The 17,560-nt window shown below is 55.8% G+C and overlaps 4 protein-coding genes across 4 annotated transcripts; all 4 read left to right on the top strand.

Moving 5' to 3' along the window:
• Window positions 1-312: 312 nt before the first annotated feature.
• J7T55_006820 (minichromosome loss protein) lies at window positions 313-2,930 on the top strand (the record flags this gene model as incomplete). The annotated part of the gene is made up of 2 exons (XM_053132880.1): window positions 313-2,154; window positions 2,214-2,930. 2 exons carry the CDS (start codon window positions 313-315, stop codon window positions 2,928-2,930), a joined length of 2,559 nt encoding a protein of 852 aa, XP_053001581.1.
• Window positions 2,931-7,751: 4,821 nt separating this feature from the next.
• On the top strand, window positions 7,752-9,618 carry J7T55_006819 (HSF-type DNA-binding protein; the record flags this gene model as incomplete). The annotated part of the gene is made up of 5 exons (XM_053132869.1): window positions 7,752-8,029; window positions 8,091-8,189; window positions 8,249-8,316; window positions 8,370-8,771; window positions 8,828-9,618. 5 exons carry the CDS (start codon window positions 7,752-7,754, stop codon window positions 9,616-9,618), a joined length of 1,638 nt encoding a protein of 545 aa, XP_053001580.1.
• A 4,913-nt stretch (window positions 9,619-14,531) lies between these two features.
• On the top strand, window positions 14,532-15,588 carry J7T55_006817 (uncharacterized protein; the record flags this gene model as incomplete). Its single annotated transcript, XM_053132848.1, has 2 exons — window positions 14,532-14,881; window positions 14,964-15,588. The coding sequence occupies 2 exons, from the start codon at window positions 14,532-14,534 to the stop codon at window positions 15,586-15,588; spliced, it is 975 nt and encodes a 324-aa protein (XP_053001579.1).
• Window positions 15,589-16,504: 916 nt separating this feature from the next.
• On the top strand, window positions 16,505-17,448 carry J7T55_006816 (uncharacterized protein; the record flags this gene model as incomplete). The annotated part of the gene is made up of 2 exons (XM_053132837.1): window positions 16,505-16,817; window positions 16,892-17,448. The coding sequence occupies 2 exons, from the start codon at window positions 16,505-16,507 to the stop codon at window positions 17,446-17,448; spliced, it is 870 nt and encodes a 289-aa protein (XP_053001578.1).
• Window positions 17,449-17,560: the final 112 nt, after the last annotated feature.

Raw genomic sequence — 17,560 nt, 5'->3', positions numbered from 1 at the left:
GTATAGACACTTGACAGAGTTGTCAGAAATCCTCCAGTCGTCGCACGTTGAATCTCAAATCTGCCACTCTACCCCTGCAGGAGGTGGTCCAAATGCTTGTGAAAGTGTACGCCACCAAAGGACCTAGCAGTCACTAGACCCCTGCCATGGGGCATGGCCCCCCTGTCAACACGACCTTAATTGGGGCCCCACGTCGCGTCTCCCTTGAGGCGCGTCCTGATGGATGAACTTCAACAATCCCGAATATCTATTCTTTACTTATCGCCGCCGCCCAAGTCTTGCGCAAGCCTCAATTGATTCAAGAGCTTGACCATGGCTTCAACTGCGCAACGTGTTCGCCCTCGGCCGGCTCATACACAGGGCACAACTCGATGTGCCTACACGCCAGACGGGTCAAAGCTGGTCACCGTTGGATCCAACAACACAATCCGTATTTACAAGACTGGCTTTGATGGAGAGCCAACCAATATCGATGAGTGCCAAGAGCAGAATGTCAGCGTCGCCGCCAATGACGACTTCTTCATAGTCGGATCCGAGGACGGCACTGTGAGCTTGTATTCCTTGGACACCAACACCTTCGAGAGGTTCCTGACGCGCTGTACTCTCCCTGTGCGCGATGTCGCCCTCTCTCCGGATGGGAAGCTGTGCGCTGTCGCCAGCGATGAGCTCACGGTCAAGGTCGTTGGAACCGACGACAACTCCAAGATATTCCACCTGAAGGAGCACGGGAAGCCGACCAAGCATGTTGCTTTTGACCCAAAGGGCAGCATGCTCACCCTTTCTTGTACCGATGGCGTTGTCTATGTGTACTCAATGACGGCCGAAGAGCCCGAGATGATAAGGAAGGTCGACGGCGCGATAGGATCATTGGAGACAAACGAGGACGCGTCTTCTGCGGTAGCTTGGCACCCAGACGGGAGGGCATTTGCAGTCCCGACGCCAATCCGAGACATTCAGGTCGTCTCCAAGAATGACTGGGAAAATCAGCGATCCTTCAGGAACGGGCACGAAGGCGACATCACCGCCATCGCCTGGTCACCGAACGGAGCCATGCTCGCAACAGCAGCCAAGGACAAGAAAGTCCTTATCTGGCAGACAAAAGACCAGACAGTTATTGCAAGATACGACTATCCGAATGTCATTGATATCGCATGGCATCCGACAAATAACCTGCTGTCACTTACAACGACGGACGGCGAGGTCTACATATGTCCAGATTTCATCTCAAACCAGTTCTCCATTCTCCTTAAGCTGTCAAAACAACCAGCACCATTTATTCACGACCCTCTAGACGAAAGCAATGGCCGAAGACCACAGGCCAACGGCCACAAGAACCGTCCGGAACCAGCTCGGACAGAGCTGACGGACGACTTGGACTCGTTGCTTGATGACGGCTTCGGGGAAGATGACGATGGTTTCGTTATTGACGATGACGGGGCTGGATACACTCTCGGTCGCAAGAGACCGGCTGACGACGATGACATCTTTGGCGATTATCCAAACAAACGAGCCAATCTTCTCCAGCCTCGATTCCACGAGGCATTCCAGCCAGGCGCCACGCCCTGGCGTGGGAACCGCAAGTATTTGTGCCTCAACCTGATCGGGTTCGTCTGGACTGTCGACCAGGATACCCACCACACAGTGACTGTGGAGTTTTATGATCATGAGTTCCATCGAGATTACCATTTCACAGATACCTTCCTTTACGACAAGGCCTGCCTCAGCGAGCATGGGACGCTCTTTGCGTGCCCGCCAAAAGACGATGCACCAGCGTCGATCTTCTACCGGCCGCATGAAACTTGGACACAGCGTAACGACTGGAGAACAGAGCTCCCCAAGGGAGAGGCAGTGCTGGCCATGTCATTAGGTGACTCTTTCATAACGGTGACAACGTCAGCAAATTACGTGCGAGTCTATACCTTGTTCGGCATTCCCTACCGAGTTTACCGGCCGAAGAGCACTCCGATGGTGACGTGCGCCAGTTGGCGGGACTACGTTATGACCATAGGCAACGGACCCTGCGGTGCTGATGGCAGAACAAGGCTGCTCTACTCGATTGAGAACGTCAAACGCGATGAGATTTGCCAGAACGAAGACACGGTGGCTCTGCCGGAGGGTGTCACCCTCAAGAGCGTCTTCTTCTCTGACAGCGGCGTAAGTTTTCCAATGACAGTGAGTCTCGCGGTGCACAGAAACGCTTACAACTCTGGCAGGACCCATGCATATACGACTCTACCGGCACACTGCTGACGCTCCTGCACTGGCGCCAGCCATCGAGAGCATCGTGGATCCCGTTGCTGGACACCAAGTTGTTGCCCCGTCTGGCTTCAGGCCGCAAGAACGAGAGCTACTTCCCAATCGCAGTGGCGGACAACAAATTCCACTGCATCATCCTCAAGGGCGGCGACCAATACCCCTACTTCCCGCGGCCCCTCCTCTCCGAGTTCGACTTCTCCGTGCCACTCACCTCGGCCCCGCCCAAGGCCAAGACCAGGGCCAACGGCGGCGACGAGGACATGGACGACGACCACGACGAGGAAGACCCGTTCAAGGGGGCGGACGGGGAGGACGAGGAGGCGTCTGAGTCCCGCAAGCTGGAGCAACAATTCATGCTCCGCGGGATCCAGGCGGCGCAGGTGCAGGACCTGGTGGAGTCGACGTCTGGCAGCCACGCGCAGCGCACGGCGCTGGCGCGTATCGAGATCGAGATCGATAAGGCGCTGCTGCAGCTCCTGGCGATCGAGTGCCGCGAGGGCGAGGAGCGCGGCATGCGTGCTCTGGAGATGGTGGAGCTCATGCGCGACCGCACGGGCAGGATGGTAGAGGCGGCGGGCAAGGTGGCTGAGAGATACGGGAGGACGATCCTGGGCGAGAAGATTCGGGAGGTCGGCGACAAGAGGGCTAATGGAATGGACTACGAGGACCTGTAAGCCTGACCGGATTTGATATGACACCTTTGAACTATGGCATTGCGGGTAATGGGAAGGGGTGGGTCTGCACACTGTTTACTCTACGCGATGACATACATACTACGCCGTCGCGTACGTACTATTTTCTGCGGCGTCTCCCTACGCGGCTGCTAGTCGTCATGTCCACGACTGTGTCCCCACGTATGCAGCATTAAACCACGCGATTTCATATCATTGAACGGGCGGGGAAAAGAACTAGGCGCGCCATGCTTCTGTAAGCCCTCTTCTTAGTGCGCGTCTGGTGAAGCCAAAACAGGTCCGAACGGGGCAATGACCCCGATGAAACTCGCAATGACGGACAGCTTCCCCGCGATGAACATTGTCGAGCCTCTTACCGTCGCGGGCCCAAGGTGCAGTAGCTGGGAGGCCAGACCTCACCATCAAACCTAATTCGCGTCCGTCACCGACGGCTCTCGCCAAAGAGATCGTGTTGTTCTTGTTGTCCGCCAGGATTTGGAATGATCCTCAGCCGGGTAGGGGTCCCGGCCTGACAAACGAGCATGCAGGAGGCACCACGCATTTTAACCGTGAAACCAGATGGCCCGTCTGCGGGCGATCTTGCGCGCTATGACAGCTGCCAGAAACCCAGGAATGGTCGCCGGGGGCATGATTAAAGGGAGCGGGGGAAGGGGTCCGGCGTCTTTGGCGTCGTTCTAGCCCCTGACGATCGCAGAGGGAAGCCGGGGGAGCAAGGTGAGTTAGTTGAAAGGGCTTGGGCGTTATGCAGTAGCAATGGAAGGATAAGAAGTAAAAAGGAAGGGGATCGTCGTGCATATTATCAGCCACCATACCAAGACGAGCGATCGCCCGCCCACAAGGAACAGAACAGAAACAAGTTCGTCACGGAACGTTGTAGTTGGAAACCTTCTGGACGGCCGATTGAGGCGCACCCGGCCGGCGGAAGATACCGAACGCGTTATAGGGTGGGAGAATCTACCGTGGTATTGGGTCATACTGCCCATGGTTATTTTCGCGCGTTTGAGGCTCCGCCCAATGGAAGACTAAAGACATGGAAACGCATAGTCTGTGAACCTTCAGGACCGCCCCGTTGAGTGTGATGCTACGTATGAGTGCATGACGTGGGAATACCCGGCTGGGAAACATCCGCAGACCCTCCCATATCGATCACGCACGCCGGTGCCGAGTCTGGGCCCTGCGGGTTTGTCTCTCTGAAGAACATTGCAGTTGAAAGAGCGGTCACGCTCAACCAAAGCAAGTAGATTGGAAGTTTCGGGAATCTTAAGAACTGCAGCCAGGATGTGGACTATTGCGTGCAGGTTCAGGTGACACAGAGTGAAGTATCGCGACCAGGATTGCCCCGGAGGCCGGTCGAACCCGTGGGAGGAGAGATGCCAGGTTTCGACAATGACATATGAAACTTTTAGTGGAATATCACCGAGAGTTGCTTCGCTTCTGCCTTTTCAACGGTGTGTCAGGGAGACGATCATCCCGAAACCTCGGCGTCGCACATGCAGAAGGGTGAAATGAACCCCAGCCACAGCGCCAATGTCGCCGGACTCGACGAAAGAAGCTCAAGGTGCGCAACGCCGTATTGCTGCTGCTGCTGCTGCTGCTGCCGCCGCCGCCGCTGAGAGAAATTCTGTCCTCGGGGCTAGGGAAGCTTGATTCATCATCCCATACCTGGCCAGAGTCAGCTGGGCCCCGACCCCGACCGATGCCGTCGAGGGTCGCAGCAAGGGCCTTGGGCCGGGGCCACCAAGGCTGCACGACATCGTACGGGCGTCAAAGTTTAAATAGGCAAGATCTGCTAGAATTTCGCTGTTGCAATATAATATAGTCTACCCTCGGCCGAGTGAAAGGTTAGGGTGGCTTGCCAGTGCCATTTGTTGGCTGGCTCGGCGCGGCTGGACGTTGAGACTTGAGAGATGAGAGACCACCAAGGGGGGGTCATGGTTTCATGGCTGGTCTGCATATAGAGGATACAGCAGGCAGGGCTGGCAGGCTAGTTCTCCTTCAGGCCAGCAGAAACACCAAGCTTCCTGATTTGGACTGGGAGCTCTGGCTTGTTAGGCTTGTCCGGGAACGTCAGATCTTGGGCGTGTTGGATTCGTTCGGGCGGGTTAGTTCCCGGGCGGAGGAGCCTGTCCAATTGCCACCTGGCCATGGTCGAGCTCCCCGTGCGGCGGCTTGGTGCGTTCGTCAGGGCTGTCAGGGAAGTTTGGTAGCGCACTGCAGTTGGCCCGGGCTTCCAGACCCGCAGGTGGATGTGGATGTACGCTTAGCCGTGCTGGCCGAGCCTTACTCGCGAGATGAGATGGAGCAGATGAGGCATTACAACGGCAACGGTAGCACATGGGGAGGCCGGCCGGCTCGTGACACCTGCCGCATCCTTCGGTGCTTGCAGTTTGAGGTCCATTTGGGCGGGCCGATGGCGACGTTGATGCTTCCAGCCGTGTTTCCTGCAAGTCATTTTTGACGCAGAGTGGCAGCTGAAGTGAGGCGCAGTTGAGGGCGAATCGTATCTTTGGGAGCATCCGGTGGTGGGCGATCTGAACTTGCTCGGTCCAAGGTGCGTCAGAGACCCGTGGGCGACGTTTATGTAGACTATGTCGCACGTAGCACGCACGGCATTGTAGCAGCAGGTGGGTAACGGTGCGCGGGAGGCTGGCAGACCGATTCCTCAATCCTCAATCCTCAACAGACGAGATCACAACAGCACACGCCAGGCCCCCGGCAGAGAGCCCCCTCGAGATCATCCCGTCGCGGCGAGGTTGGAGGTGGTGGTTTGACACGGTTGCGAGGCAGCAAGTGCATGAAGAGCAGCGAGATCGCTCAAATCGCATCTCCCGCCGTGGTTGTATTGTGGGTGGTTCATCTGGTCCTTCTGGTCCGTCTGGTCCATGTGGCCCACTTCTGGTTGCGTTGGGAGGGATGTTGAGAGCGTCGTGCACCCGGCAGAGACAGAAGCAGAAACAGAGACCGAGAGGTGAGCGCAGTACCTGTGGGTGAGTAGATTGGCACTCTGCTTCTTTGTCCCTGCGCAGCTTCTGGAAGGGCTGACCCCGAGTTTCCAGATGTTCGATGGGGGGAGGGGGGACGGGTGGATGGGGGGGAGGAGGAGGGTGCAGGTGGGTTTGACGATCAGCTGCAACCCCTGCCCTACCGCCCGTCCCCACGGGTTGGATGGCTGGCTGTTTGGTTGGCCGGCTGGATGGATGGGATCGATGGCTCAACGTCGGGTCACTCTTCGAGAAATGGAGCCCTGCCTGGGCACCGCTGTTTCTCACCTCATCAGGCAAAACGCGGGTTGGGATTGGAAACATGTGGGCGAAGGACGGAGACAACAGGCCAGCGCACGGCACATAGTCTATTATTGTTGTCTACTGTTACTGTTCGCCGTGGTCACAGAGAGCATACTCTGTCTGTATCGTATCTAGGTTGGTAGACATCTGAGATACAATGTGCTCGTACCGTTGCAGCCAGTACTTTCGAGCGTCGTGTCATGAAGCGGTGAGCCCAGGTACCGGCCCCATAAGCTGTGGGCACCCAGAGTGCTAGATATAGCACTAGCAGCCTCTTCAGAGTTCTGCTCGGGGCTTTTGACCACCATTGAATCCAGCCAGGGTGGAGTCGCCTTGGCCCAGTGCTGCTCTGCCCTGCCTGGCCTGCCTATCCTGCCCATCCCATCCACCCTGCCCTGCCCTGCCCATGTGGTACGTGCCTACCCCCCCTCCCCTCCACCATCCTTGGGCTGCTTCCTTGGGGCCCCCCCCTAATAACCTCGAGCGGGCCTGCTCTAAATTGTCCAGCTCCTTTTCAACGACCTAATCTCAAGCTCGCCATCCAATTGCCTGCCATGCACTTGACAACACGACGGCACTAAGTCGACCAGAGTCAGAGCCAGAGCCGTAGCCAGAGCCCTTCTCCGACTTGTTGCCCTCGCCCCTCGACCTGCGACTCCCAGTCCACATCCATCTGCCTGGACCATCACGACGCTTGGTCGGGCTGATATCCCGCCCTCCAAATCCCGTCGCCTTCCTCTGTGTGCGCTGCGTTGCCATACACACGCGCACCTGTCGAGGCAGACTGGAGCTTACTCTGCTTATTCCAACAAGAGCCACGCGCCTCTCCCGACACAGCTACGGCGACACCCGCCCAAAAGCGATCGGCGACGGCTGCAACGACGAAGCTCGAAAGGCATGATACCCACCAGCCCTCCGGTGCCCACTTCCAGCCTGTGACCGGGGTGCATTGACCGATCGCATCTGTGTGTGCTCGACAATCGACCACCGAACAAAACCTGCCCACCCACGCCAGCCACAAAGCACAGATATCTTAGACGCAATATCTCCCGGCGCATATCCTGTGAAGCCTAGCACTCCCCCATTGGGCAATCGCTGCTTCAAACGGGCTCTGGGATCAAGCTCCTAAAGTTTCGGGAGGCGGCAGGAAGGCCATCTTTCTGACAGACAAAGAGGGGCCCGCTTCAACGGACCTTGACCTCGACCAGCACCCACACCTGAAGCCCACATGAGAAGCTATGCGGTGTGTTATGTCTTGACCCTTTTACAGTCCCTCCCAATCTCTCAATCTCCTAGCTCCTAGCTGCTAGCCACCAGCTGCCCCAGATACCGTGGTTGAGGAGAGCCTGCGACAGACTCGTTGACTCGTTCGGTCCTGCGGATCCCCGCCATCCTCCCGCTTCCGCCTGCCGTTCTGGACCAAATGCTGACTGTCTTGCCTTCCCACGCACAGATGGCACAGGTGATGGATAGCCCACATAGATCGCTACTGGGGGAGGGGCATGGCAAAGACGATCCAATGGCCCCGCGAACCGTTCCTATCCTTACGCCAACCATCCAGATGTCGGGTCCCGACAGCGAGCCCATGGATATCACTACTCCTACCAACTCATCCGCGCCTGCCTCTGCCACAAAGAGTCCCGATAGGGAGAGGGACCGAGACGTCAATGGCACCCCTGCCCGGTCAGAAGGTCAAGGGGCAAGCAGCTCCATGACGATGCCTGCGCCAACGGCGGCGGCGGCGGCGGTCCACGGCCCCAAGATCGTTCAGACAGCTTTCATACACAAGCTATATAAGTGCGCCACTCTCTACCCGCCATCCGATCCTGAACAATGTTCGTGACTGACTCGTTTGTAGTATGCTCGAGGACACAAACATAGCCCATCTCATATCATGGTCAGGCACAGAAGAGAGTTTTGTCATGTCGCCGACCTCGGAATTCTCCAAGGTGCTTGCGTATGTGTACCTCTGCTGGTCTCATTTGGGCCAGTGCCCGCTGACGTGAAGCCTGCCAGTCAATACTTTAAACACACCAACATCTCTTCATTCGTCCGCCAGCTTAACATGTATGGCTTTCACAAGGGTAGGTTGGCCCTCGAGACGGAAAGCGCGCTTCCACAGCTAATTGGACGGCAGTGAGCGACGTGTTCCACAACGGCAGCCCCGAGCATCCCTTGTGGGAGTTCAAGCACGGGAACAACAGTTTCAAGAGGGGCGACTTGGTCGGACTGCGAGAGATCAAACGGCGCGCTTCTCGCCACGCTCTAGTCACGCAAAAGGCACCGCCGTCACAGCCTGGGACGCCTGCCGAGCCGATGCAGCCCATACCAGACGGTGGTGACCCTAGGCTTTTCAACATCGAGCGAAGCGTACAAGACCTTTACGCAAGACTTGATCGTTCCGAATCGAATGCACATTACATGCAGATCAAACATCAGGCACTGCTCGACTCTGTCAACCGGCTTTTGTCTTTTAATCAAGAACAGTCGCGGATTCTGATGAACTTGGTGTCACCTGAAAACCCTATTCACAGAGATGGTAAGCCTTCACAAATGCGATAGAGTCTCTATGCAGCGCAGCTGACGTAATTGAAGCCCTCGCATTACGGGGAGACATACAGCGTCAGGTTGAAATCATTCGTGGTCTGGAAGATCCTCACGAAGCACCGTACTCAACCGGCCGTGCATATCTCGGTAATGTGGAGAATGCCCCGGTATCGCCCCGGCAGTTGCCTCAGGACGATCAGCGAAGGTCAAGCCTTGCTCCACCAGGCCAGACCCGTGCGCCGTACGATTACCGGCCCTCAGTCCCGTCCAACCTTTCCATTTCCACTCGCCGGCCGTATGGCTCGATTGGCGGAAGCACAATGAACCAGACATCTACTCCGACGGCGCAATCTCCATCTACTCTACGTCCACAAGCCCCTCCTCCACCCCCGGCGGCGCCTCACCCACTCGCCAATGTAGAACACCCCGGGAGCCTCGCACGACGACATACCTCAGCAGATATACGCGCTCATGGATGGCAGCCTCAGCCGCCACCCTTTTCCTCGGGCCCACCTTCTAGTCACCTTCCGTCTTCACCCAGTCACCTTGGCCCACCCGACGAGCGTCGTGAATCGTTCTCACAATACCCCTTCCCGACAACTCTACAGTCTCACTCTCGGCCATCTAGCCCACCACCTCCACAGCCCAACTTTTCGAACGGTGATGGTTTTGAGAAGCTCAGGAACTGGGAGTGGGGCTCAGCAACACAGAGTCGAAGGAGTATCTTCCACGACAGCTCAGCTCCACCAACTCGACGCGGAAGCATGGCTCACATTCTAAACGACGATGCGGATGACCTCCGAGGAGACGATGACCGCAAACGAAAGCGCCTGGCATAATGTAATGAGTGACAAACCAGGGACGCCACGAATCTAGAACCAGGAAGCTGTTCACGCTGTTTGAGGAGGTTGTATTCTTGGAAAGCGTCCATGAGGCAGTAGAAGACTGCCTGTGTCCGGCCGGTGGCAAGATATGTCCCTTCTTGGCTTTTTGAGATATCCTAATCCTGGCGGAATACTGAATTTTGGACAAAGGTGCTGACGGTACTGTTGATACCTTTTTTTGACATTCGAAATGGATGGAAAGCATACACTCAGGAGTATTGGCCTATGCGTGATTCGCCAGCTCGGGAAACAACTGGTTTGAATGACGGGAAACGGTGTCTTTTTCCTTTTACCCTTTTTGTTTTTTTTGGCTACTCGCAACTCAACTGCGCGAGTACTGACTGTACTTAATGACTGTGGAGCTGGGGCTTGGTTTGGTACATTATGATGCAGGCATAACAAGCAGAGAAGGCATCGTCGCCCCTGGCCTGGGGCGTCTCACTGCTTCGAGTTGCGCCTGTGATAGGGGAAAAGCAATCTTAACTAGTAATCGTATTGTGTGATAGTAGTAGTGGTAGGGCAGTGGGGTCAGTCTTTGTGTCGAGGAACGAAGACGGTTCAATGAGGATTGGACTGGAGTGGATCGGGATTTGGTCCTGTGCCAATGAGGCGTGAGCTGAGCGAGGCTCCGTCGTCGAGGCGACAATGAAAAACCACCCACACCCAGCTTGGTGCTCTACTCGATGAACTCGCCTTCCTGTTGTGCCAGTCGAGTCCTCGCGTGCGCTTTTCGTTCGTGACGGAGTCTTCGTCCACCCCGAAGCCTAATACATAGCAGCGCCGTCTATTCCGGCACATTACCACTCACTCTATACCTAAAGTTGGGGCAATCACTATCAGCTATTCAGCACTGTCTGCAATCTATTTCTCCCTGGAGGCGGCGCTATACACACAAGGGCCGCGTAGCTCTGGTCGTTCTGATTTTTACACCCGGGAGGGCGAATCTGCAAAGGAACTGTGACTATGTAATGGTCTCCCAGACAGTGGTCACAACCACTGCGCCAGATACGCAGTCACTTGGGCTCAAAACCCAGCCAGGTGGCCAGGTGCTTCCTTGGCTGGTCACAAAGTGGACAGCAACTCAGACGGACCCCTTGGCTTGAGCGGAGCCCGACCCCTACGAATGCTCCTGCCCCCTTTTCCCGCGGAACCCCATTGGAAAAGAGACGTCCGGACGCTCTCCCAGACTTGAGCATGGGTATACCATACCACACAGGCCGTCTTGAATACATCTTTGGAATGCCCAATCGCATTGAACGTTGCTATGATCCTATCCTCGAAGACCAAGTTGTAAAAAGCACTCCTAGAAACAGGCAGAACGACGCAATAGAGAAGAAGTAAAAAAGGTCACAACAGACAAAACGACAAAAAAACTCCAGCTGTGGTGTATGTATTATGTGTGATGATTCGCCACTTGGACCGGACCTCCTCTTCCATGCACCAGTCCTTCCGAGGATGACATGACATGGCAGTACGTCTTAGGAGCTACCTGGTTCCCCGTCCATCATGACGCCTTGTGCTGTGAGCACACGCCCCTCCGGACGGCTGAGGGGAACCCAAGTTGCCAGCCATCACTTCAATCTATGCGCAGCAAAAGCAGCGGGAAACCACGAAACAGGGCAAGTCACAATCCGAATCCCAAAATGACCGCCAAACCAGCACTCCTGACTACCCTGCACGTCTCGCGTATATCCCACATCTCGTGACGGTCGTGAGTGTTCGGACTCCCAAAAACTTTGGCGATGGCCGCGGTACTTATACAAAGTTGTCGAGACGGGAGGCGAGGGCGCTTAGCAGCAGCTGTTGCTGGAGCCGGGCGACACGCCGTGGCCGGGGCCGACCTGGACGTTTGGCTTGGTGTTGTTGGTGGCTGTAGTTCCCATGCGCTCCTTGATTTGCCGGGCCATGGTCAGGAAAGCCTGCTCGACGTTGCTGGCGTTCTTGGCCGAAGTCTCGAGGAATGGGATGCCCAGGCTGTCAGCGAACTCCTATTTCGTAGTTAGTAAAGTGGGTCTTGGGGGGGTTCGGTCTCGATTAGATAGCAAGCGCCAGCATGTGATGATGTGTGCTCATCGCAGCAGCGGTCGCAGGTTGACGGTGGTATCGCACCTTGGCAACTGTGTAGTCCACGACCTTCTTGTCCGCCATATCGCTCTTGTTTCCGACGAGGAGCTTGTTGACGCCCTCTGTGGCATATCTGTCGATCTCCTGCAACCATTGCTTCACGTTGTTGAACGAATCCATGTCGGTGACATCGTAGACGACGCAGATACCGTGGGCACCTCGGTAGTAGGAAGAAGTGATGGTTCGGAAACGCTCTTGCCCTGCGGTGTCCCACTACGCGGTGACGAGTCCTTGTTAGCTGCCGCCTCTCGGGCTCTCGGCCGTGGCCGTTGTTGGGGATGGACTTGGGGCTGGCTCACAATCTGCAGCTTGACCGTCTTGCCATCGAGCTCGATCGTGCGGATTTTCTACCGAAGCGTCAGCGAGATGGATCTTGGTTGCGGTGATCGGGGGGAGCGCACAAAGTCGACACCGATTGTGGAGATGTAGGACTCGGTGTAAGTGTCGTCGGCGAATCGCAGGAGCAAGCAGGACTTTCCAACACCAGAGTCTCCGATGAGGAGCAACTTGAAGAGGTAGTCGTATCTAATCTGTGTCAATAAAGACGTGCACAATGGTCAAATCGGCCCAGGAGGATCCTTGGGGTTGCAGGGCGATGGCGGGGTGGTAAAGGAGGCTCTGCGAGTCGGTCAGCACAGGAGGTTAGAAAACGGAGGCAGTGAGCAAGGCGGCATACTACTCGGGATTCATGGTGACTATGTTGCGGAGCGCTGGTCAAATGTGGGTTCTGAAGTGTGCACTGGGGCGGAAGTGAAGGGGTGAGGACTGCAACGATAAGGGGATGGAGAAAGGTTGATGGATTGATGAAGGTGGACGACGGGCAGACGGGCAGACAGGACAGGCTGCATCAGGAACCGCAGGTCGGGTTGACTGACTTGGACTGTTTGGAGGCTGCTCTGGACCGGAACACGCCTGGGCACGGGCCACACTTCCCGCTTTTCCACGTGATGATGCGAGGCTACGTACCGATGCAGTCAGTCAAGTGCGAACATGGACTTTGACTGAAGGCCTTCACCCTTCACCCTTCACTGACGACTGACGCATAGCCGCCGCGCTTCACATACAGTATGGTCGTACACGGGTATTTCATGCCGGACCAACTCACGTGTCCTACGGCCTGCTGCCACTCTTTTGCCCACCTTACACAACACAGCAAAACGTCCGGATAATGTCGTGGCTTTTGCAGACTGCAGACTGCAGACTGCAGCCCGACGTTTCCGTCCGTCAGTCACAGCATGTCTGCCCTTGATACGCACGCAGGAACAGGAGATGGGGCACAGGAGCAGGCACAGGATGAGTACGCTTGCCTCATCACACCCCAGGGCTGAGTCAAGGGGTGCAGCTGATGTTCCCGCGTGTCTCACCCACACCCGCACAGGGGTGAGCCCTTTGACAACTGGACATTTGACAGCGATTGCCACTCCACGTGGGGGCCAACTGCCATCCTGCCTCGGGCTCTGTGAAGTGTTCAAGTAGCCAGGATGCAATTCTAGCAATCCAGGGCTAATTAACATCCAACATCCAACATTCAGCATTCAGTTTCACATTCTGGGTGATGAATCGCTACTATCAGTACCTTCTCTCTTCCCACCAGTCAGTAGGGGATGGTCATTATTACCCATCCGAACGGGACTAGAATAAGTAACCTTAACGACCGGGGTAGCCAGCGATCCAGCTTCAAACCTCACCTACCCTTAGTAATGGGTATTCAGCCCCTAGGTATATCTACTATTGCAGCGCGCAGTTTGGAGAAACCCCAAAGTCCTTCGTTCGCCGCGCGATACAATCTTGAGGACGCTGCAGTAGCCGTAAGGAGTCAAATTCCGCTGCGTAAAAGCACCTTTTTTGAAAGCGTTCAACAGACCGCAGCCTGCTTGGAGACCACATACCGGTAGACCCATCCAGTCGGCTTCGTTCTCACTGTTCAGCCAGATCTTGAATCGACTATGCCGGTCCATAGCCAGTCCACTTGTGGTAATCGCACAAGATCCTCCTTGACATACATTTGGTAATCAATTGGCATGCGTACCTAGTAGAAAATAAGTCTCACGGAGCCATCCCCACAAGTTCGTGTATTCTTCATGGAAGGATGTATGAAGACAAGAGGCCCTCCAAGTCCTTTAGGGCATGCAACAGTGAATGCGGCGGCCGTCGCCTTTATGGAAATGGTCACCCCTTTACTTTACTTATACTCAGCTCGGTGGCGGATCAGCAAGAATTAGTGCTTCAGCTCCGCTTTCGCGCGTCCGATCATCTTTTCCCCCCGGTCCGGGATACGACTTCCACACCTTTTCAGCTCCAATCGAAGGATGCGTACGATCGCACAATGTCTTAGTGAGATTCTACAGGTCTCCCAGTGAGATTCTACAGGTCTTCCAGTGAGATTGATGTCGACCATCCGCATTATAAGCTAACACATCAGGTCGGGGTTTCAGACGCTGGCGGGCGAGTTCCTGTCGTAATATATACGCGTCTTCTGCAGGCTGACGGAAATGAGGCCCTGCCACCACTCACCCCTCTTCCACATGCTCTCGCAAACTTTCAGAAGAAGTCCTCAACAACAGGCTTTGACACATCATCAGACTCTGCCATTACCCCTCCTCGACATGTTTTTGTAACTTCAGGGATAAGTCGTCGCCAAACACTGTAAAGAAGGCTTCAGATTCTCGATGTGGCTCCTGGTATAAGAATATACATCTACCTGCTCCCAGCCGAGTCCGGTCCATAAAAACCGATTGCCGATCATGTCCACCAGCATAGCAGCCTTCACTAACACGCTGGGGCCGCTGACAACAGCATGGGCCCAGCCAGCCTCTTGCACCACTGGAGTCGCAGCCAACAACCACGAGGCGTGGCTGGATCAATCCTGCGTTGGTGACAGTTTTGGAGGCAACCCTTCCTGCTGGCCCCCACGGACTGAAGGAGCCGCCTCGCTGTCGGGCGCGCTTTCGACGTGGGGCATATACTCTCCCGGAACTGCCTGTCCCAGCGGGAAGGTGGCTGCATGCTCCTACGACGGATCCAAGAACACTGGGGCCTTCCAGTTCTACTTTCCACCGGGGCCCTCTGAGACTGCCATCGGCTGCTGTCCCTCGTCAGTACTAGTACCGTCGGATTCTCCTTGTCTCCCCTTTTTCTCCCTGGCAAACGTTCTTGGCCGGCAATCAGCTGATCAGAAAGGAGGGGCTGCGCAGAGGGTACTTCTGCTACGGTGAACAGAAATGCGCGCTGTCCATCTCCTCGTCGACAGTATCTACATTGCAATGTTCCGACGGCAGGGCCGTCGACTTGGCCACCCTCTCGATCCCATATACCACAACCCAGAGCTCATCCGTGGCGACGATATCGACGTTCTCCGCCTACGCGCCGTTGCTGCAACTCATGTACCAAAGCTCTGACGTCTCGTCGACAACATCACCCCCTTCCACGACGTCGACTTCGAGTGGCCAAGAGACGAACTCGTCGGGAGGTCAGGGGCTGTCGACGGGTGCCTCGGCAGGTATCGGTGTCGGCGTGGGATTGGGCGTCATCATCCTGGCAGCCGCCGCCTTTTGGTTCTGGCGGGTGAGGCGGAAGAATATGAAGACGGCGGCGCCAAACCATGCGTCAAATTCTGAGAACTTCCGGGAAAGCAGACCCGGCGGTTCGGAGGCGAAGAGCCCCCAGGAGCTTCAAGGGTACCTCACGGTACCGGAGATTGACTCGCGTACGACACTGCAGGAAGTTCCAGGCGGAGGATTGGATGGGCCACGGGTGGATGCAGCACGCGTGCAGCAAATCTCACCAGTAGAGTTGGCATAGTGGGTGAGTGACATAATTCTGCCGAGGTGAAGGATCTTGAGCCAGGTTTGATAGCACTGCTGGAAACTTGGATCCTCATAGACTTGGCCAATGTTTGAAAACTGCGGATTATCCAATGCAGGGATAATATAGACTTGTAGACCAGAATAATAGCTGTACTTGATAGGGCTAAGACTGCCAAGACGAGATATGAAATCAGTGCGTTGGTTTTCAGTGACCGCTGAGTGTACTTCAGACACATTTGTAGGTATTGGCAGTGGGTTCCACAGGCAAAGACTGTACCAGCCAGTGCTGATGAGCTTTCCAATCCGCATATTTCATCAAGGGTATCTGAGAAACCGGCCAACATGGTGCTGAGGACGCCTTAAGTCGAAATAGCTAATGTGCGATGCATCGTAGGTTTCTTACAAGTACCTGTTGATGGCTACTAGTAATTAGGTCTTGAAGGGCTTCAGGATATGGTCAAGCGCATGTTAACGGAAATTCGTTAACATAACGTTTGCTCTGTCTTCGCACGGGCCAGTCAATTAGACACTGTCAGATATCTGGGCGTGGAGATGCGGGGCCCTCCAGGGTGCCCATGTCTGCCGTCTGGGGCCTGTAAAAGGAGCCGGATTTGCAGAGTGAGGTTGCAGTCTAACCAGGTAGTATCCGCCCCGTTGGAGCGTTAAAGTTCGCTAGACAATCATGGTGCTTGTCTTCCCCAAGCTGGTGCAGCTGGGTTGCAACCAACCAGAAAATCTACCTGCATCATCATCCGAAATATCTCCAAGCCCGACCAAGCTTCCATCGCCCTCCACATTCATTCGCAGCGTCACCAGTGCAGCACCACCTTCAGCAGCAGAAGCCCCTTGACTTCTCCCACAACCGCGATTACGAGGCTGCTGTCCCTATTCATGTAGTAGCAATATTACCAATGTCCGCTCCCCGACTCTCGAGGACCTCCTCAGCTCATTCCCAAAATGTCGTGACAAGGGCCGTCGGTCGCCGGTCAAGGTCATTCCTCGCGGGCTTCCTCCCCGTCACGGCGCAAACAGCACCAGCACCAGCATCAACACCCTCCTCGAGCACCTCGAAACCTCTCACCACCCTCCAAGAAGCCAATACTCGGAACTTGCCAGAAGTGTGGTTCAACCCGACCTTTCCCTATGCAAATACAAATACCACGCCACCTCTGGGCCAGGGCCCCAACAAGCCTCCAGATGATCGCAAAGCAAAACTAGGCAAAAGTGAGTCCAGGCCCGCTCCATTTGACGATGCGACGCAAAGCTGTAGGCCAGAAGCGCTGACCCAGGCCTCCCAGCCCTGCGCATCCTCCAAGAACGACTCCCAACCCTCCTCCAGTCTCCCCTTCCGACAGAGATCCTCGCGCCCAACATCTCGCTGCACCTCTTCCCCTCGACCCACCCACACCTCCCCACTGTGTCCGGCCGTGTTGCTTACATTGCCGCATTATGGACGGCACCCATGACATGGAACCGCCTGCCCATCATCGGCGACGTCGAGCTCGAGATCATGTCGGAGCGCATGGTGAAGCAGCCCGGAACCAGGCAGGGCGCCGTCAGCGAGAAGCTGGTGGTGAGGTGGAGGACGACGGGCAAAGGAATCGGGTCAAAGCTTCCCTTCCGTGACAAGCTGACGGCCAAGGAGTTCTGGGGCCTGTTCATCTTCGAGTTCGACGGCGAGGGCAGGGTACTAAGTCATACTATCGAGCACGTTCAGTCCGAGGGAGACTGGGACAAAGGCATCGGGGCGAAATTTGTCGGTTTGACTGACTGGCTCCTCGGGGGCATGAGAGGGCCAGAAGGATGCCCTGCCTTTGAGATACACCAGGAGCAGCGTCCGCAACGACGAAGATGACACCAGGGATACTTAGGTATCCAGCGTTCAGGATCAAGTCCCTGAGAATTATCTTCTTGTATGATACTCCTTTCTCACGCCACTCATACCCATTACATTGTACCACCTTTTG

Source organism: Diaporthe amygdali (assembly GCF_026229845.1).
Source record: "Diaporthe amygdali strain CAA958 chromosome Unknown NODE_1_length_4327563_cov_65_473760, whole genome shotgun sequence".
Taxonomy (NCBI): domain Eukaryota; kingdom Fungi; phylum Ascomycota; class Sordariomycetes; order Diaporthales; family Diaporthaceae; genus Diaporthe; species Diaporthe amygdali.
This window is presented reverse-complemented; position numbering and strand designations above follow the sequence as displayed.